The sequence below is a fragment of the Stegostoma tigrinum genome, chromosome 4 (genome assembly GCF_030684315.1).
Source record: "Stegostoma tigrinum isolate sSteTig4 chromosome 4, sSteTig4.hap1, whole genome shotgun sequence".
Classification (NCBI taxonomy): Eukaryota; Metazoa; Chordata; class Chondrichthyes; order Orectolobiformes; family Stegostomatidae; genus Stegostoma; species Stegostoma tigrinum.
The window spans coordinates 28,674,780-28,697,262 of record NC_081357.1 but is presented as its reverse complement, the minus strand read 5'-3'; the positions used below and the strand labels follow the sequence as shown (position 1 = coordinate 28,697,262).

The 22,483-nt window shown below is 40.2% G+C and overlaps 1 protein-coding gene across 4 annotated transcripts in view; it reads left to right on the top strand.

Moving 5' to 3' along the window:
* crybg1a (crystallin beta-gamma domain containing 1a) overlaps positions 1-22,483 on the top strand; it is a 237,341-nt gene that overhangs the window by 179,072 nt on the left and 35,786 nt on the right. For all 4 annotated transcript variants that reach the window (XM_048530499.2, XM_048530501.2, XM_048530500.2 and 1 more), the window contains 5 exons: positions 7,402-7,528; positions 13,853-13,888; positions 17,699-17,847; positions 19,722-19,848; positions 20,376-20,521. In XM_048530499.2, the coding sequence (XP_048386456.2) occupies positions 7,402-7,528; positions 13,853-13,888; positions 17,699-17,847; positions 19,722-19,848; positions 20,376-20,521 (585 nt within the window). The remainder of the gene's footprint in view (positions 1-7,401; positions 7,529-13,852; positions 13,889-17,698; positions 17,848-19,721; positions 19,849-20,375; positions 20,522-22,483) is intronic.

Sequence of the window (22,483 nt, the reverse complement as noted above, 5' to 3'; positions counted from 1 at the left end):
ACCTACAGTGTGGAAACAGGCCCTTATTATTATTTATGTTACATTTGTAGAGGGATGTTCACAACAAGGAAAGGAAATGTATATTGAAGTGTCTTCCCCATCTCCCACTAGCTACAAGCTCACTTTATGACTGGCTGACTTGAAAGATTTGAATAACTTCTCTTCACATCAGACTCTAATATACTTATTTTAAATATGATGGTAGTTAACCCTTCAAAAGTATTTTTTTTCTCTCTTATTCCCTCGTGGTTCTTCATATTTCATGTATTTATGAATTTCTCCAGGCAGGTGTTTTGTAGTTTTAGATGACAGCTTTTTTTTCTGGAACTGTAATGTAATGCTCATTTTTAGCCCTCTTAACTTGTCTAGAGTCTTTACTTATGCACACCATTCCTCTTCCAATTACACATTCTTTTGTTGACCTCTGTTACACTTCAAGACAGAAAGGACTGCAAATGCTGGAAGTTAGAGTCAAAAAATGTGGAGCAGGAAAAGCAAAGCAGGTCAAACAACATCAACAACAGAAGGGTTCTGACCTGAAGCATTGACTTCCGTGCTCCTCCGATACTGTCTGATCTGCTGTGCTTTTCCAGCTCCATATTTTTTGACTCTGCTACACTTCCCTCACATGACTTCTTAATAGCTACCAAATGTTCAGTGATATCTCCTATTATCTACATTTACATTGCATTTTTTTTTTCTTGGAAGTGTTTGGAGATTTTTTTTCACATTAAGGGTACTACAATTTATATAAAAGTTTTTCTTGTTTTCTAATAAATGCTCTGGCAACTCCTAAATACTGCTTGATGCACAGCTCAACAGTCAAACAAAATCGTCTGGACAAATAGTTGCTTGTATAATTGTACAAAATGGAGATACGTTTGTGAAGTAATTGCACAGAGACTGAGTATTCTGTCACCATGTCACCTTTTATTAACATGTTCACACTACATGGGCTCTGACCAGCCAGCTCAGAATCAGTTCGCACCCCTAAATGAGGAACCTCTCTGAATCTCTTGTTTACAATCTGTCAGCCAAGTCTCCTCGATTGGCCCAGGTTAACAACCCCAAATCAAGAATCTCATTGCCAATGAGATCCACCTGGCCCTTGTCCCAGTCACTACAATTTGAAACTTGCAAGTGATGGATAAAGGATTCTACCCTATGCTTCTAGATATGTAGTAGCATAGCTATAGTGCTGCTGAACCAGGTGAGGAACTTAAATTTTGTTGATTAACTATATCTGCAATAAAATTCTGGTACCAGTAATGTTGACAATGAAACTACCAAACCTTTGTGAAATATTTGGTTCACCAATGTTCTTTTGAGGAAAGAAATCTGTCATCCTTGCGTGGCCTATGCGACTTTAGGTCCAGAGCAACTTGGTTGACTCTCAACTAACAGCTGAAATGGTCTGGCTGCAATGCTTTAAGTCAGAGGCTCACCACCATCTCTAAAGCAATAAATGCTGGTTTTGTCAGTGATACCCAGATTCTATGGATAGATAAAACATAAATTCTCATACACATTTCATTTTCATTTTAAATAACCAAACGCACACCTAAGAATAACTTTAAAAAGGACAGTTATCTTTAACTGATATAAATTGATTCCCATGTACTGTCCTATCTGCAAATCATAAAATATTTTTAACAAAGGAGCCGCAAAGGCAATGAAATCATTGGCATGAATTCTAGAACTTCTTACTAATGTGAATGGACAGAAAATCATGGGAAATACAACTGACAATGATGAATACTTCAAATATCCTTGGTCCTTGCTAACATCAAACTGACAGGCCACTACAGTTATCTCAACAATGTAATCCATTGTACTGACACTGATTGGTAAAGGTGTTCAATGAAGAAGCCCAGGACCTTGATCTTGCTTTACTCAAGACAAACACCTTAGGAACTTTTGGCTTGATTCATGAGTATACTTTAACTTTATTATACCTCTAGAATATTGATAATTTTCCAGTGTGAGCACAATCATTTATACAGTCTTGTGCCAGTAACATACCTTAATCTTTTATGATAGAAATGTATAACTTATTTAAGCACATTGTGAGAGGTTGTTAATGTAAAGTGAGACATGTCTTTACAGTGTTTATAGTTAGTTGTCTATTTATTTTTTAATTACCGTCTTTACTCTGCTAGTATTCATTTTGCTGGAGATACCAAACCTCTAGCGGAGGCTTCAAAAAAGCATGAGATATTTTAAGTGTGCCAATAAAGTGCCCACAGTTTGACTGAAGCTTGGGTGCTAGGCATATGGATGACAGTATAAGGCAGGGGTGGAAGTTAGATAGTCCTTGGTATTAGGGTAAAAGTTCGGCACAACATCGTGGACTGAAGGGCCTGTACTGTGTTGTAATGTTCTATGTTCTGTATGCTGCACACATTTTTTTTCTAGCCTTTGCCAATACGACACCCTGCAGGTTGCATTCTGAGTTCTGGAGTTTTGAGTTCTTCTCAAAACTCGCTTGCATTCTGAATGTTGGTCCGTTAGAAAATGAACCTGGGGAATTAGTAATGGGGGAATAAGGAGACAACAGATGAACTGAACAGATATTTTGTCGGAGAAAATTACTGTAGATGCTGGAATCTCTACCAGAAACAAAAACTGCTGGAAATCACACTCAGTTAGGCAGGATCCATGACAAGAAAGCAAGCTGTTTTGGCCTTCACAAAAAAGGAGACAAGTAGCATCCTGGAAATAGGAATAACTCAGGAATTGAAAGGGAGGGAGGAAGTGAAGAAAATTGTAATCACTATGGAAGTAATACTGAATAAAGTGTTGGAGCTGAGATGCGACAAATCCACATCTCCTGATGGATTTCACCCTGAGGTCTGAAGAGAAGTAACTAGTGAGATAGTTGATGCACTAGTTTTAATTTTCCAAAATGCTCCAGATTCAGGGAAGGTTTGTTTAGTTTGAAAAATAACTAATGTAACTCCTTTATTCAAAAAGTGAAGGAGGAAGAAAGCAGGAAACTATTGGTCAGTTAGCTTAACATCTGCCTTGCAAAAATAACTTGTACTGTGGATAAAGGGAAAGCAATGGATGTATTGTACTTAAATTTCCAGAAGGCATTTAGTAAAGTGCCGCACTAAAAGTTATTGTGCAAAATGAAAAATCAAGGTGCACAGATTGATATGTTGGCTTGGATCTTTCTTTCGGGTGGCTCAGAGTTAGTACTGCTGCCTCACAGTACCAGGGACCCAGGTTCAATTCCAGCCTCAGGTAACTTTCCTTTGTGGAATGTTGAGAGTGTTTGTAAACACTTCTGCAAAAGACAGGGGTTGCAGAATCTTTCAATATTCATAAGACAGAGATTGATAGATTCTTGATTACCAAGGGAATAAATAAAGATTATCAGGATATATGGGAATGTAGAGTTAACACTAAAATGTAATCAGCCATGAGCTTATTGAATGACAGAACAGGCTCAAAGGGTTGAGTGGCAATATTCTTTGTTAGTATGTTCATAAACTATGTGATTTGTATTTTTTATATAATTTATTTGCAAGTTTGGGCTCTTAGGTTCTGGGTTAATGAGATTTTTTTTTCTGTGTGTTTGAAGTATTTCTGTAGCCATAATGATTTCTTTTTAAACAGTTTCTGAGGCATACCTTTAGAATTAATGGGCTTTGTGTACATTGTTAGGGTTATATGACAGACAAGATAAATAAGCTATGGGTTAGAAGATCATGAGAGGTCTTTTAAAGCTGAGGAGAAACACGTATAGCTTGGGGAGAGAGTTTTCTTTTAGCTTTTTTGTGAGATTTGAGCAGGCCTCCTAAATGCTTGAATAAAGATGGCTGTGTGTCCCAGGAAGGAAAGGATATATTTTTGAGGTTACTTTAGGGTAAAAGGTAAGTGTTATTCGGACTGAAGGTGTTGGAATAAAACTCTGAATAGGTCATTTGGAGCTATGTAGCTTAAGCTCAGGTGCATAATAACTAATAGGATGGAACTATCTGCAGTTCCAGTTTATAAGTTAGAGTCATTAGTGCCTTAACCTAGTGGGCTATTAAAGACAGGGTGTCTGATGTGAGTGCTATATGATTCACATTTATGTGTTCTATGTCAGTTGTGTTTTGGGTCCACACAAAAGTTGCCTTTTTCTTTATAATTTATGACAGACTGTTGGGATTGAGGTGATTAGACTTTTATTGGGTGTTTAAAAATCTTTGAATTTGTGTGATAAGTAGATAGTTTGATTTTATTCTGCTTATCTTTTTGAAAAATAAATTTTCATTGTTAAAGCAAAATCTGCAGCGTTACCTGCTTATGTTTCAGCAAGAAACCATTTCATTAAAAATAAAACAATCAAAAAATGATCCATCAAGCCAGATTTTAGCCTGCAATGTGACAAGCCTGGTAATAACTTAAGCTGGCATCATAGCAATGTACAAATTTAGTCTTTAACACATGGCAAATGTGTCCCCTTCAAACCCGAACAAACTGCCCCACCCTGACACACACACACACACACACACACACACACACACACACACACACACACACACACACACACACACACACACACACGATGATTCTGCTGGTTTCTGGTGGCAAGATCATATTGCTCTTGGATGTAAAACAAGCAGAAGCCCTCAGCTTGGATAGATAGTTGGTTTTACTCAGGCCCTTTATTGAGTTAACAGTTCAGCTTTGTTGTCTTTTACTCAGAGAGAGAGTGTGGGCGAGAAAGAGAAAACACACTGCTTCTTTGCAAACCTCTGTACAACAGTAAGGTTTTCTTTTCCAGGAAAGGCAGAGACCTGTATTAGCTTCAGACTTCTGGCGTGGAAAATGCAAGGATAGGATAAAGGGTGGGGCTGGGTGGAATGCTGTCCAGAGGATCAGTGTAGACTCGATGGGCCAAATGGCCTGCTTTCACCCCGTAAGGATTCTATGATTCTTGGAGGTCTCTTTTCAATTGCACCACTCCCCAGTTTCAGGCAAAACAGGAACCAACCATCCAATAACTGCTACTGGGTAACATGTAGCATAATATTAATATGTTATTCCATCGGTTTGTCTTGCAAGATTTAACAAATTCATGTGATCTCTGTTTAAACGGCTCTGCTTTTCCAATCAAGGCTTATAAATAATCAGTGAAGCTCAATACAGAGTTATTTTTGATCTTTGAGTTTGAAAAATTCAAATAGTAAATTGGAAACTCCTGGGCTTTGTCCAAAGTTTCAACTTTCTAGTTTTTATTCTAACAAACATTTGTGGTTCCCACAATTTGAAAAGCAACGTTTCAAATTTTGCATAGCCAGCACTTTGACTCAGATACTGTTGCTTACTTCTTACTCCTGCATTTTTGTAGAAACATAGAAGATAGGAGCAGGAGGAGCCCATCAGCCCTTCGAGCCTGCTCCGCCATTCTTCACAACCATGGCTGATCATCCAACTCAAGAGCCTAATCCTGCTTTCTCCCCATAACTATTGAACCCATTCACCCCAAGTGCTATATCTAGTCACTTCTTGAATACATTCAATGTTTTGGCATCAACAACTTCCTGCGGTAAAGAATTCCACAGGCTCACCATTCCTTGGGTGAAGAAATATCTCATCATCTCCATCCTAAAGATTAATTTTTGTATTGAGTTCTGATCTTTTGTTTAAGCATTTTCTCTTTGTTTCCAGTGTTCAGCATTTTGAGAGCTTTTATTAGAAGAGCTGAGTACAATTTATCTAGATTAATGTAACTCATCTAGATTTTCAAAAATAACCTTTGATAAGTACTACATAATAGACAAGTGAATAAGTTCAGAGAATGCAAGGTCAGAGGACAAGTTGCAGAATGGTTAGCTCGTTGGCTTCAAGCCAGAAATTAGAGAGTAGCAGTGAAGAGAGGCAGAAGATAGAAAGTGGTGCTGTTGTCCACTATATATATTAATAATTGTTGTTGGAAGTTCCTGGAGTCTATTTGCAAGCACAAAGATCAAAGTACTTTGAAAGAGCTTCTTAATTTCTTCACACATTTCTTCACTTCTCCATTCTAGTGCTCTCTCAACTCCTTCTGGCTGGTTCTTTATATACGTTTTAATAAGTATCTTTCAATCAGCCTACTCCAACATGTTATGATGCACTTCCAGGAAGATGAAACTTGAACTCATACCAACAGGCCCAGAGGCACGGACAATACCAACACACCACAAAACCATTATACATTTTAATACAACAACTAATTAATTCCCAAAATCTCATTACATTGGTACCTCTAACTCCGAGATAATCAATATCCTACTTATTGAATTAAAGGTTGAAAATTTGGGCTTTGGAATAAAAAGACATTTCTAAATAGATGACCCTAAATTGAAAGTGATGTTGATATGCCACATGAGGAGGACCTCAACATATCATAAGCACATTAACAAATTTGCAGAATAGGTATATAATTCAAAAATATTTTTCAGTATAAATACATCTGAGCTTTTTTTTGCAAGAAGATTAGGACATTTTGTGTATTATTTAGAACGTTGAAATCTAAATGAGATAGAGAAGCAGCGCTATCTTGGCGTCCAGATGCATAAATCACTGAGACTAGTAACAAAAGCCAACAAGAACCAAAGACACATGTGGAATAGAACTGAAATGGAAAGTCATCCATCATTTGTATTGAGATTTTATTTTAAAAAGTAGAATCCTTACCGTGTGGAAACAGGTCATTTGGACCAACGAGCCCACACCGGTCCTCTGAAAGGCATCCTACTCAGACCCATCCCCGATCTGATCCCTGTAACCCTGCATTTCCCATGGCTAACCCACTTAGCCTGCACATCCTTCAATACTATGGGAAATTTAGCATGGCCAATCCACCTAACCTGCATATCTTTGGACAGTGGGAGGAAATGAGGGCAGCTGGCAGAAACCCACACAGACACAGGGAGAACGTGCAAACTCCACACACAGTCTCCTGCAGTTGGAATCGAACCCGGGTCCTTGTCACTGTGGGAAGCAGCACTGAAACCACTGAGTGACCATGCCATCCTTAGAGCCACCGGGCCACCCATTCCATGTCTGGTATGTGACGTATGATTTTGGTCACAAAACGCTAGAGACTGTACAAAAAATATTTACAACATTGATGCACAAAATGTAGAGGTACACTAAACAGAAGTGTAATGACAGGCTGATTCCCATTGCCATATTGAGTGATTGAAGTGAATAGATGCATTTAAGGAGAGTCCAGATAACTGTATGATGAAGAAGGGACCAGAGGGTCATACTGATATGCAAGATCAGGAAAGGTGGGAGGATCGTCAAATGGAGCATGGACACTGAAATGGACTGATTGGTCTTTTTTTTTCTCTGTGATATATGTTCTATGTACTATGTAAGCAGTAGCATAACTCTTGCTTGTTGAAATTTGTCTTCTAGTTGGGTTCTATTTGAAGAGCCTTTCTATCAAGGAAATTCGTATATTGTGGAGCCTGGTCAATATCCTTCTCCAGAATCTTGGTATGCAGTGAATCCATTCATAGGCTCGCTGAAACCATTGAAAATGGTAAAAACAAATCCTTTTTTGACTCATATGTGAAAATTAATTTTTAAAGATATTTAAAATTGACTCAAAATTATTAAACTTCTACAAAATAGCTAGACACATTGTCAGTATATACCACTGTTGATTTTGCTTTTTCACAGTTGAACTTAACTACGTACCAGGGTTGACAGACTGCCCTGAGACAGCCTTTACAAAGCTTAACATGCTGATGTTTTCATGCTGTTTGCTTCCACTTGCAGTAAATTTTTAATAGGTCATTGTCCTTACACTGTTATAGTAATATTGACTCTCTACCACTTCACAAATACTTTTGTACACTGTGATTTGTGAAATGCAGATGTTCCCTTTTATTTATCTTGAGAAACAAACAGATATTCCTTCATGTGCATTTTAATTGAGATTTCTTCTAGCGTGTTTAATATTAACAATGACAAGGAAAGTAAAGAGCAGTAAAGTGGCCTACAGACCAGTGGCTGGCAAAATATTGATGCCTAGACTTCCATAAAGTTTTTCACGCATTTATGAGAAGTACTTATAATGAAGTAGTTAAATATAAGCTTTTCTGCATTCTCTTTATATCATGAATTTAGAGTTTGTGGAAACCTCAGATTATTGTGGATCATTTTACCTAAACCTTCCAGGAACTTGAATATTTGATTCATACCTTTAGCCTTCTTTTTTTGCCCAAATAAACAATCCAGAGTCGTTAACTTATGCAAATTTCTGTCTTAAGTTTGGCTATCAGTTTACTTTTTCTTCACTTGAATTTACCTTGTTGGAATTATGTTGACCACAGTTATACTCAGTGTTCCATGTGATTCAGCATGACTTCCTTGATATTTTTGTTAATCCTCTGATCAGAATATGCTGTACCTTTCCTTAGGTTGGCTCTCCTTGGTGCTGCCATAGAAACATAAAAAGTAGGAGTATGCCATTGACCCTTCAAGCCTGCTCCATTATTCAGTTCAATCATGGCTTATCATCCAACTCAGTACCCTGTTCCCATTTTCTCCCCATTGACTTTGAATCTTTTAATCCTAAGAACTGTATCTGCAACATACAGTATCATTAATTTCAGTGAGCAGTCCGCAAATAATGACCAGAGAACACTTTCCTGTGTTCTGCCCTGTAGACAAGAATGAGTTAGTTTCCTTCACTTGTCTCATTTACCTTTAATGATTTGACTGCTCTTTCCCCTAGCAGTGTGGATTTATCTCACGAGGTTAGGTAATTTTGTTTCTACCCACTCTCAAATCAACTGTATATATTGATAACAATGACATCCTGTTAATGACTTTTTGCCATGTTGATGAATCTAAATGAGGGAAACTAGGATGGCATGATGCCCTCATCCACTTCGCTGAACTTGTCCTCACCCTCAACAACTTCTCTTTCCATTCCTGCCACTTCCTACAGACAAAGGGGGTGGCCATGGGTACCCACATGGGCCCAAGCTATTCCTGCCTCTTTGAAGGTTACGTGGAACAATCCCTCTTCCGTACCTACACTGGCCTAAACCCCACCTCTTGCTCCGGTACATCGATTGCTGTATCGGTGCCGCCTCATGCTCCCGTGAGGAGCTCGAACAGTTCATCCACTTCACCAACACCTTCCACCCCAACTTAAGTTCACCGGACTATCTCTAACACCTCGCTCACATTCCTGGACCCCTCTGTCTCCATCTCAGGCAACCACTGAGGAACCGATATCCATTTCAAGCCGACCGACTCCCTCAGCTACCTAGAATACACCTCCTCCCATCCACCTTCCTGCAAAAATGCCAACCCCTATTCCCAATTCCTTCGCCTCCACCGCATCTGCTCCCAGGATGAGGCATTCCACTCACGTACATCTCAGATGTCCTCGTTTTTCAAGGACGGCAACTTCGCCCCCTGCAGTGGTTGAGAACACGCTCGACCGTGTCTCCCGCATTTCCCGCAACTCATCCCTCACACCCCATCCCTGCAATAACAACCATAAAAGAATCCCCCTTGTCCTCACCTACCACCCCACCAACCTCTGGATCCAACACATCATCCTCCGACACTTCCGCCATCTGCAGTTCGACCCCACCACCAAAGACAATTTTCCATCCCCACCCATGTCCACTTTCCGGAGGGACCACTTTCTCCGTGACTCCCTTGTCTGCTCTAACACTCCCCACCAGCCCCCCCACACCTGGCACTTTTCCCTGCAACCGCCAGAAATGCTACACCTGCCCCATCCCAGGCCCCAGGAAGACTTTTCACATTAAGCAGCTGTTCACCTGCACATCTGCCAATGTGGTATACTGCATCCGCTGTATCCGTTGTGGTCTCCTCTACATCGGGGAAACCAGGCGGAAGCTTGGGGACTGCTTCGCAGAACACCTACGTTTGGTTCGCAATAAACAACTGCACCTCCCGGTCGCGAACCATTTTAACTCCCCCTTACATTCCTTAGACGACATGTCCATCCTGGGCCTCCTGCAGTCCCACAACGATGCCACCCGAAGGTTGCAGGAACAGCAACTCATATTCCACTTGGGAACCCTGCAGCCCAATAGTATCAATGTGGATTTCACAAGCTTCAAAATCTCACCTCCCCCCACTGCATCCCAAAACCAGCCCAGCTCGTCCCTGCCTCCCTAACCTGTTCTTCCTCTCACCTATCCCCTCCTCCCACTTCAAGTCTCACCTCCATTTCCTACCTACTAACCTCATCCTGCCCCCTTGACCTGTCCATCCTCCCCAGACTGACCTATCCCCTCCCTATCTCCCCACCTATACTCACCTCTATAGGCTCCTTCCTCACCCCTTTGACCTGTCTGTCTCCTCTCCACCTTTCTTCTCCTCTATCCATCTTCGATCTGCCTCCCCCTCTCTCCCTATTTATTTCAGAATCCTCTCCCCATCCCCCTTTTCTGATGAAGGGTCTAGGCCCGAAACACCAGCTTTTGTGCTCCTGAGATGCTGCTTGCCCTGCTGTGTTCATCCAGCTCTACACCTTGTTGTCTGGCATGAGAAGTGAACTGGTTATTGATAGATTCCTGAATGCTACTTAAAGGGATGATGGCAAAGAGGCATAGATAAACTAACAATTGTTCATTGTCACAAGAATAAAACAGGAAACGTGGCTCAGCCATGACTGAGAAAGGAAATTAGATCCAAACAAGTTACATACAAATTGGCCAAAACAAAAGGCCCCAGAGAATTGCCAGCAGTTTAGATTTCAAGACAGGAGGAAAAGGGATTGATTAATAGGAGGAAAATGGAGAATGAGAGTTGGCTTGTGGGAACACTCAAACTGATTACAAATACTTGTATAGGTATGTGAAGCAAAAAAGATTAATGAAGACAAATGTAAGTTTCTTACAGTCAGAAATAGGTGAAGTTATTATGTGTAACAAAGAGATGGTGGTCCAATTAAATAAATACTTTGTCTTCGCAAACTAGGAAACAAGTAACTTCCCAAAAATTGTGGAACAGAGTCCAGTAAGATGGTGCAGTGCAGGAAATCAGTATTAATAGGGAAACGATATTGGAAAATTGCCAGGATTAAAGGCTGATAAATCCCCAGAACCCATTAATCTACATTACAGGACACAAAAAGAAGAGGCTTGAGAGAAATAGTGGATGCATTGGTGACCATCTTTCAAGATTCTGTATTTTTGAACAGCTACTTTCAATTGGAGGGTAGCTATGTAAGCCTACTGGTTTAAAAAGAGGAGGTAGAGACAAAATAGGGAATTATAGAACAGTTAGCGTAACATTGGTAGTTGGTAAATACTAGAATCCATCATGACATCTTTCCAAGTATCAGCTATGAAATCAGTGACAAGTTCAGACAAAGTCAGCATAGGTAATCATGCATGGTAACCATGAAAGGGTAATCATGGTCAACAAATCTACAGGAATTCTTTGATGATGAACTAGTAGAGTTGATAAGGAGGAGGCAATGAATGTGGTTTACTTGGACCATCAGAATCTTTCAATAATGTCCCACATAAGAGACTAACATATATAAAATTAAAGTGCATGGGATTGGAGGTAGTTTACTGACACGAGTAGAGAATTGGTTGGCGATGGGAAACAAAGCATAGGAATAAACAGATCCTTTCACGAGTGCCAGACTGTAACTGGTGGGATAGAGGAGAGATCAGTAATTGGACCTTAGCTATTTTCAATATATGTTGATGGTTTAGTTGAATGAATTAAATACAATATCTCCAAGTTTGCAGATGACACAAAGCTGAGCTGGAGACTGAATGTGAGGAGGATGTAGACATACTTCACTGTGATTTAGACAAGTTGAATGAGTGGGCAAATGCATGGCAAAAGAAGTATGACATGGATAAATGTGAGGTCTTCACTTTGGTATCAAAAACAATATAGCAGATTATTATCAGAAAGGCAGTAGATTGGAAAGGTGGGAGGTGCAGTGAGACATGGGTGTTCTTGTACACCTGTTGATGAAAGTAGGCATACAGGTGCAGCAGCTGGTGAAGATGGCAAATGGCATGTTGGCATAGTGAGAAGATTTGACTACAAGAATGGGGATGTCTTGCTGCAATTGTGCAAGGCTTTGATTAGATGAAACCTGGAGTATTGTGTGCAGTTTTGGTCTGAGGAAGGTTGGTCTGGCTAAGGAGAGAGTACAATGAAAATTTACCAGAGTGACTCCTGGGATGGCGGGACTGATGTGCAGAGAGAAACTGCATCAGTTAGGACTATATTCACTGGAGCTTATAAGAGACCATTTAAGACTGAGTTGAAGAGAAATCTTTTTCGCCCAGAGAGTGGTAAGCTTGTGGAATTCTCTGCCATAGAAAGCAGTTGATGTCAAAACATTAAAATGTTTTCAAGAAGGAGTTAGACATAATTCTTAGGGCTAAAAGGCTCACAAGGTATGGGGAGTAAGTGAGAACAGGGCACTGAGCTGGATGATTAGCCGTGATTATATTGAATGGTGGAGCAATCTCAAAAGGCTGAATGCCCTGCTCTTGCTCCTACTTCCTATGCTTCAATGTAAGTTCCATTGGCAATCATTTAGACTTTTTGTACTATCCAATTTTCAGTTCACTTCAGAAATAATCCCCCCAGTCCATTCTTCCTTATCCTGGTTTAATAATTTTAGGGCAATAAAAAACTGACTGAAATCTAAATTTATCACATTCACAAAATTTCTGTTCCAGGCAAGATCCTTGCATCCTCATAATATCCCAGATAATATTTCAAAGAACTTCCTGTCTTAACTGCCTATTAAGCCCTACTTATCATGCCACACCTATCTGGGTGACTCATTGTTATTTCTGTTGATATATTTTTGCACTTTACCCTTGGCAGATGTTAGGACTGCCTGCTGCATAATCCCTATGTTCACTTGTAAATACTTTCCAATTCTCATGTTTGATTTTGCTAACGGTTTCTTTCTCTGAAATGCACCTCAGTCTAGTGTCTTGGCTGTTTTAGCCTATCTATTCCTTAAGAATAAATATAGAACATAGAACATTACAGCACAGTACAGGCCCTTCGGCCCTCGATGTTGTGCCGACCTGTCATACCGATCTCAAGCCCATCTAACCTACACTATTCCGTGTACGTCCATATGCTTGTCCAATGACGACTTAAATGTACCCAAAATTGGCGAATCTACTACCATTGCAGGCAAAGCGTTCCATTCCCTTACTACTCTGAGTAAAGAAACCACCTCTGACATCTGTCCTATATCTTTCAACCCTCAATTTAAAGCTATGCCCCCTCATGCTCACCATCACCATCCGAGGAAAAAGGCTCTCCCTATCCACCCTCTGATTATTTTATGTTTCAATTAAGTCACCTCTCAACTTTCTTCTCTCTGACGAAAACAGCCTCAAGTCCCTCAGCCTTTCCTCGTAAGACCTCCCCTCCATACCAGGCAACATCCTAGTAAATCTCCTCTGCACCCTTTCCAAAGCTTCCACATCCTTCTTATAATGCGGTGACCAGAACTGTACACAGTACTCCAAGTGAAATATAGAAGCTTATTAATTCAAAGAGTATCAGTTGTATTTGTAACTCCCTTTTCAACCTCAAACTTTCATTGGCAAACGCAAATGTTTTTGTTAACTAAGAATATCTGGCCACTAACCCACTTGAGAAGTTATGATGCAATTGTACCACTGAAAACCATTAAAATTAGTAAAAAAATCCTTTTTGGGAATTGATTAACTGTAGTTAGTCTAATTTGTGATTATTTACAATCACATACGTCAATTATTTAAGAAACTAACGCATTTGGGTGCCTTCAAACGTTGTAAGCTTAAGGTTTGCATTCTCTTTAAGAAAATGCTTTTTTTTGTTTCAGGGTCCATTGAAAGTGGAAAAGATTAATGACAACAGAGTAAGTGTTTTTTCTTTTCTTTTGTGGTATTGCTGGGAAAGTCAGTATTTGTTGCTCCTCCCTTCACGCTCTTGAACCGAGTGCTTAGTGGGCTAGTTCAGAGGATATTTAAGAATTAACCACATTGCTGTTGGTCTGGAGTCGCATGTAAGCCCAACTGGGTAAGGGTTGCAGATTCCTTTCTGTAAATGATATGAGTGAACAAGATGGATGTAGTAGCTTCATGGTTACCATTACTGAGACAAGCTTTATGTTCCAGAATTATTAATTAGATTTAAATCCTGGTGGTATTTGAACAATTGTATCTAGAGCAATAGTCTGAACTTCATGACTACCAATTCAATGACATTGTCACTGTGCAACTGTCTCCTCTCAACATCTTTCTGGCATTACCTTTCAGTAAATAGGATACATCAAATAAATTTCTTCTACAATAATACTCACTTCTGTGCTATGCTTGTTTGCAACAGAATAGATGAGTACTTTATGATATTAAACTATGAGAGATTACTTTCTCCCTTGTGTGAAGGTTGTGACTTGTGCAGGCTGTGATTCCATTAATACCTGGACCCATCCAGAATATCAGTTATTATCTTCCAAATCTGAGTCTAGACAGTTGACAAGCAATGTGACCACACGCAGTATTGTAGCAAGACCTATTTGTATCTTTACTCTTTTCTTCACAAATGTGAACGCGCAGGATTCACTCAGTATTAGTTAATGAAGTAGATTTTGATTCACTCATCTGAATCCATTGAAACAACAGCTGCCAGCTGAATATACAGTCACAATCAAACCTTGACTGTTTTTAAATTAAAGCATAATACAGTAGATACTGGACATCTGAAATACAAACAGAAAATGCTGGAGAAACTTAGCAGGTCTAGCACGTGTGGAGAGAGAAGCAAAGTAAATGTTTGGCATCCGAACACACACTGAAACTTGACTTGCCTTGATTTATATTCTTCATAGGGGCAATATAATATTAATTTTCCCAGTAAAAGATTGGAATGTTTTTTCATTCCGATTTTAATCTGAGTAAATGCAGAATCCTTGATTGACAGATTGCTTTTTTAAAAATCCATAGTAAATGATAATAGCATTAGAGATGGAGAGGTAGACTACCTGAAAAAATTATAATACAATTGGATAGAATATATGCTGACTCATATCAGAAATCTCAAATTCTTAACTTTAAGGGACAGATTGAATATAGGGGAAAGGACTGTAAGATCATTGCTTTGCCATCTACATTTCACCCCCGAAAGGCGATTTTCCCAGAGATAGAATTTTTTACCTTCGTGATTTCAAGTTTTCCTGGCAGTAGGCAGAATATTTCTTTGTTGGCAGGTTTAAAAATATATTCAGTTCATTGAAGCCTCCCTGTCCCTCAATCCCTTACAACCTTCGTCTCCTTTAACCCTTTGCAATTTCCTTCTCCCCTGACCCCTTGAAACCTCCCTCCCCTCAACCCTTCACAACCTCTCTCTACCATAACCCCTTACAGCCTCCCTATTCCCCCAAAAAATTCTGTTTCATGAAGCCTTCTTGCAACCTCTTCCAATTTCCCCTGTAAATTTCCAAAAGCTATGTTTAGTTCGGCTATGTATTAAGAAATCTCACAATCAAATACCAAAGCTATAGCATAGCAACCAAAATAAGACCCCTCGCAAGCAAACAAGTTAAGCCTCACAACCCAACTTGGCTATTACCTGATTAATGGCTGGTGAGGCCACACCTTGAGCATTGCATGCATTTTTCATCTCTTGACTTGAGAAAGGATGTGCTGGCACTGGTGGGGGTGCAGAGGAGAGTCACTGGGTTGATTCCGGAGTTGCGAGGGTTGGCTTATGAGGAGAGACTGAGTAGACTGGGATTACATTCATTGGAATTTAGAAGAAGGTTGGGGGCATCTTATGGAAACATATAAAGTTATGAAGGGAATAGATAAGATGGAAGCGAGGGGAATATTTCCACTGGTGGGTGAAACTAAAAGGGCATAGCCTCAAAATAAGGGAGAACAGATTTAGGACTGAATTGAGGAGGAACTTCTTCACCCAAAGAGTTGTGATTCTGTGGAATTCCCTGCCCAGTGAAGTAGTTGGGCCTTCCTCATTGAATGTTTTCATAGCTAAGATAGGTAATGTTTTGAACAGTAAAGGAATTAAGGGTTATGTTGAGAGGGTGGGTAAGTGGAGCTGAGGCCAGGAAAAGATCAGTCATGATCTTATTGAGTGGTGGAACAGGCTCGAAGGGCCAGATAGCCTACTCCTGCTCCTGGTTCTTATGTTCTTATGTATTTTAGCTACAATTCCAACCAACAGAGTCTGTCTCTGGATGTGTCCAGGGTTTGATCCTCATATTGTTGTTCTCTGGAATTCTGCTTCTGAAGAATCCTAGGGTTGCATTCTTATATAACTTTCTGTACTTCAAGCTTATAGTGTGACATTATTGATGATCCTTTGGATTCTTTCATCCATAACACTGAATATTACTCCTCTGGAGATATCAAGTATGCAGCTTGCCTTATCAGAAATAGCTTCCCTGTTCCTCTTACACTTGGCATTGACTGTCTGCCTGAAGACACAACTTACCTGCAATTAACTTCTTAAATTCTTCTGCAGGGCAATCATTTCGCCTTGTGGCGTAAGGCATATCAAACAGATGTTAAAATAATTTTGTTTATGTAGTTTTGACTTTTTTTTCCCCAGGAAGGCTAATTGCTTTCAGTTCCTGTATAACAGTTTGGCCTTGTCCCTGAACAGTTTATTCCAGAAAGAATTATTGCTGATTCTTTCAATCCATGAAGTTATTAAAGTTCTGAAGTTTACAGTATCACACTTCTTACCGCTTCCCCTCCTCCCACAAACCTCTTGTAATCTGTTCCTTCAGATCCTCTTAGACCTTCCTCCTCCAACAGCCCCATCTCTCTTTGCAACCTCCTTTCCTCATTTTCCGTCCCACCCTAATGCAAACACATCCTCCCCATTCCCACCACTTTACAGCCACCCTTCATCCCTAAACTCCCTTGCAGCCTCCTCCTCCTCCTCCACCTCACCTTGCAGTTTCCTCCACCTCATTCACTCAACACTTTTGCAGTTTCCTTTGCCCTATCCCTTTTAGTTTCCACCTACTCTCTTGCCACTTATTCCACCCCATCTCTCTGGCAGCCCTTCCATACCCCCTTTATTTTGCACGCACCTCAGCTCTGATTGGCACAAGCCTCCTCACTAGACTGGCAGAAGGCACCACCCATGGCAAAGGCCGTGTTGCCTGGCACGAGGCTGAAAACCCCCTGGCTACATGCCAGAAGCTGGGATCAGTTACCCCTGGCAAGAACCTAGGTACTAACACTTACTTTCCCTACACCTTGCTACTTCTCCAGTTACAGATCGGATTTTCCCTCATGTTTGCTACTTTACCATTAGCAAACATGGGAGGGGACCAACTTTTGGAGGGGCAACTTCTCACGGAATCTGACCATTCTAATTACTGGGGTGAGCTTTTCCTAATTGGTTCCCCTCACCATACCATGATTGAAATTTCCCAGAAGCTCAGAGAACTTGCTCACTGCCCTTTGTGTTTTGAGCAATGTCTAAAGCTGAAAGCTAGATGAGGTGCAATTATCCACTGTAAATCTAATGGAGTCGCTCCTGTTCAGTTTTGGGCTGCTGTTAATGTTCTGAGAATTACTGTGGTATTTGTTGATTTCAACTTTCAATGCTTAGGAAATGTCCATTGAGATGTAAGGATCAATGGTTTACTTCAATCCCCCTTCAACAATTTGCTATTGTTAACTTTATATTGCAGGTTATTGCGTATGAAAAGCCTTTCTTTGAAGGCAGACAGCTGGAGCTCAAAACAGATGTATTCAGCTTTGTTGAAGGAGTTGGAGAATCAGCTTTGTGCCACACTTATCCATTTACAAATATTGGCTCAATGAAAGTTTTAGGAGGATTGTAAGTTGTATTTACCCATTTGCAAATGTTAATTTTAATCTTTTTGATGTGGGGTGCAGATTGATGCTGCTTTGAATGAATACATTTACTTTCTATCCAGCATACATAGTTAAACTGTGATTATAGGAACACCACAGCTATTCATTATCTATAATTTGGCACACATATTGCACCTGGCACATTGCTTCGTTCATGAATAAAGAATTAAGAAAGCTAAATTTCCCAATAGCTTCATCTTTATTTGTCTAGACTTAACCATAGTGCCATAGAATGATTGACCTTCTTGGAAAAATACTTAACACGCAATGAAATCTGCTGAACACATAGATGGATTGGAGTGAGTAGTAAGGTTGTATCCTGATTTCGTTGACAAGAATGAATTTCCATTTGTTTATGAATGTTCATTGGAATGTAAGATTAATCTATATCCATTGCTGTTATCTTTTTTGAGAAAAATATTGCTTAATAAAGTTAAGGCATTCATGTGACAATTAAAATTGACCGTGCTGGCAAAAGCATTTTCTGGTATTTAAAAAGATTAATTATGGTGTTGAGACAATTATGCACTTGCCATGTTGTATTTTATGCCCCTCCCTGTGGCACGTTTGGAGGCATCAAGCCATCTCTATGACGATTAAGATGAAAATGGGAAAGCCCATGGTTAGACATTCCTTTCTTCCAGCAGCCAATTGAGACCATGAACTCACAACGATGAGGTAGTAAACCAGTGGATGGAGGGCAATGTCACCATACCAGGGGAGCATGATGATCAAACATGTGCGGATTGCTTGTGATTTTGTAGACCAGAGGGTTAGTAAATCACTCAATGCTTGAACTGACAGTAGATGGCATGGGAACCCACGGAAAGCCATCCCCTGCCCATGCTGCTGGCCGTAAGCCCCCCCGCCCCCCCACCACCCACACCTTACATGACCACCATCCTGCACAGACCTTCTCTCCATTCATTACCTTTGACCTGAGCACTTGGTGATTTTGGGCCTCCAATGAGCATGATTCCCACAGCAGCCACCTTCATCAGAGCTCTGATGAAGGGTCTAGGCCCGAAACGTCAGCTTTTGTGCTCCTGAGATGCTGCTTGGCCTGCTGTGTTCATCCAGCCTCACATTTTGTTGTCTTGTAATATTTATCTAAAGTGATATGCATATGAAATGAACCAAGACCTAAATTCAAATAAGCTGGAAAATTATGCCTTGAAATAAATTTAAATTTAAAATTTAAAAAGTATCTTTAAATAAACCTAAACTTTAATAAATGTAAATGTGTGTTCCACACTATCCAGACATGATGTAGAAGATGCAACTTGGAAGGTTAACTGTTCCTAGAAGCATTAGGAGACTGAAATATCTAAATTGATAGTTGCACAGATCTGAGGACACCTCAAATGAATATTATATCCACATACTTGATTCTCACTTTACCAGTCACTTCTCCTCGCTTAAATCTTATATTGTTCATATCTACCTGGCATGTGTACCTTTTTTATGTGCAGTTATTTTGTAGCCTTTGTTCACCCAGTAATTCAGCAAGTAGAGCCATTTCACTTCCTAGATAACACGGTGTGAAGCTGGATGAACGCAGCAGGCCAAGCAGCATTAGAGGAGCAGGAAAACTTGACGTTTCGGGTCTGATTTCTGAAGAAGGCTCCCTACCGAAACGTCAAGCTTTCCTGCTCCTGTGATGCTGCTTGGCCTGCTGTGTTCAACAAGCTTCATGCTGTGTTATCTCAGATTCTCCAGCATCGGCAGTTCCTATTATCTCTGTAACCATTTCACTTCATATACAGTTTTCAGTGTTAAATAAATACAGGTGATTAATAATGATTCAGCCGATGAGCTGTTTTTAATTTCTCCTAGTTGTGTTGGCTATGAGAAGCCTGGGTTTCAAGGCCATCAATATGTTTTGGAAGAAGGCGAGTACCAAACGTGGAATGATTGGGGAGGCTACAATGAATACCTCCAATCTTTGCGGTTTATCCAGATCGTAAGTTTTGCTTTGCTTAGTGCAACTTTGTAATGCAATTTGGCAGATTTTAGTTTTGTAATTATGTTGTATTAGCACACATACACACAGCCCTTTCCTCACTCTGAAAATCTGGTAGTGACTTGTGTAAACGTGTAATTTCGGTAGCTTTCTTATCCCTTATGCATGCCTAGAGTCTGAGGGCTGTTAGAAAATTGTGTTGTGATTGGGTGTCAGATCAAGCCTAATGCAGTTGTCACAGGTGCAATTTCCAGCAGATGGCCCTCAGCAGTGAGCTGGAATGAGCCATTAGATTGTAAGATCCATATATACACACATAGTAATCATACCTTTATAGCATTTTGTAATATTTTAAAATAATCTATATTGGCAAAGAAGAAATAACATTTTTATGACACTCTTTACAAAGGCTGAAAGAATTAATCTCTTTCAGCTTCTTCCGTGTATTTTCTGGAATTTGCAGTGCTTTCCTTTCTGAGGGGAGCTATGTGTTTATCAAACAATTTGTGTACTTTTTATGTTCACAGAACACATCAACTCCAGTCATGATAATGTATCGTGAAGCAAATCTCTCTGAGAAAGGTGGGAATATTGAAGTATTGGGACCCATTCCAGACTTGCAAGATACCGATTATGGGTTGAGGACAGAGTCTATAAATGTGCTCAGTGGAATGTAAGTTAAATTTAACTACTTTAAAACAATTGTTGAACAATTTAATACAGTATGATTTTTAGAAAGACATTGAGGGCAGCCTAAATATCTCTGCTATTTTAGTTTAGTAATTTCACTTGTAAGGTTTTAAAGAAGTAGAATTCTTGACCAGTGTTTAATACTCCACTCCCAGCTGGTCTGCATTCAGGACAGTGCTAACTACACTACATGTAGCAATCACTTCAGTCTGTATTTCTTGGTAAAATGATAAAATGCTAGCAAAATGTGTGTGTTTTAATTCTTCAGTTAGTGAATGGTAATCGATAGCAACTAACCATACATACGGATATTGTGTGCCTATAAGGTGTTTCCTGCTAAATTAGGTGTCTGTGACTCATGATTTGTTCCAAAGACATAGCTGCAGCCAGGTAGCAGTCTCTATTGGACAGTCCTGACCAACGTTGGTTCCAACTGGCAACATTTTCCAGATACCAGATTTATCTTAGGCTGTTTAAATCCAATTGCATTTCCTTGGATATAATGTGCTGTTCTTCACTTATTTGTATGAAACAACTGAAACATTCGCACCACATTACTGGTAAACAATTGATTTTTTTTTCTGAATACAAAGATATCCAGTCTTTAAAGTGTTAGAACATGGAACGTAGAACATTACAGCACAGTACAGGCCCTTCGGCCCTCGATGTTGTGCCGACCTGTCATACCGATCTCAAGCCCATCTAACCTACACTATTCCATGTACGTCCATATGCTTATCCAATGATGACTTAAATGTACCTAAAGTTGGCGAATCTACTACCGTTGCAGGCAAAGCGTTCCATTCCCTTACTACTCTGAGTAAAGAAACCACCTCTGACATCTGTCCTATATCTTTCACCCCTCAATTTAAAGCTGTGCCCCCTCGTGCTCGCCGTCACCATCCTAGGAAAAAGGTTCTCCCTATCCACCCTATCTAACCCTCTGATTATATTATATGTTTCAATTAAGTCACCTCTCAACCTTCTTCTCTCTAACGAAAACAGCCTCAAGTCCCTCAGCCTTTCCTCGTAAGACCTTCCCTCCATACCAGGCAACATCCTAGTAAATCTCCTCTGCACCCTTTCCAAAGCTTCCACATCCTTCTTATAATGCGCTGACCAGAACTGTACACAATACTCCAAGTGCGGCCGCACCAGAGTTTTGTACAGCTGCAGCATAACCTCTTGGTTCCAGAACTCGATCCCTCTATTAATAAAAGCTAAAACACTGTATGCCTTCTTAACAGCCCTGTCAACCTGGGTGGCAACTTTCAAGGATCTGTGTACATGGACACCGAGATCTCTCTGCTCATCTAAACTACCAAGAATCTTACCATTAGCCCAGTACTTTGCCTTCCGGTTACTCCTACCAAAGTGCATCACCTCACACTTGTCTGCATTAAACTCCACATTTGCCACCTCTCAGCCCAGCTCTGCAGCTTATCTATGTCTCTCTGCAACCTACAGCATCCTTCGTCACTATCCACGACTCCACCAACCTTAGTGTCGTCTGCAAATTTACTAACCCATCCTTCTACGCCCTCATCCAGGTCATTTATAAAAATGACAAACAGCAGTGGACCCAACACCGACCCTTGCGGTACACTACTAGTAACTGGTCTCCAGGATGAACATTTCCCATCAACCACCACCCTCTGCCTTCTTTCAGCAAGCCAATTTCCGATCCAAACTGCTATATCTCCCACAATCCCATTCCTCGGCATTTTGTACAATAGCCTACTGTGGAGAACCTTATCGAACGCCTTGCTGAAATCCATATACACCACGTCAACCGGTTTACTCTAATTTACCTGTTTGGTCACCTTCTCAAAGAACTCAATAAGGTTTGTGAGGCACGACCTTCCCTTCACAAAACCGTGCTGACTATCCCTAATCAATTTATTCTTTTCTAGATGATTATAAATCCTATCCCATTATAACCTTT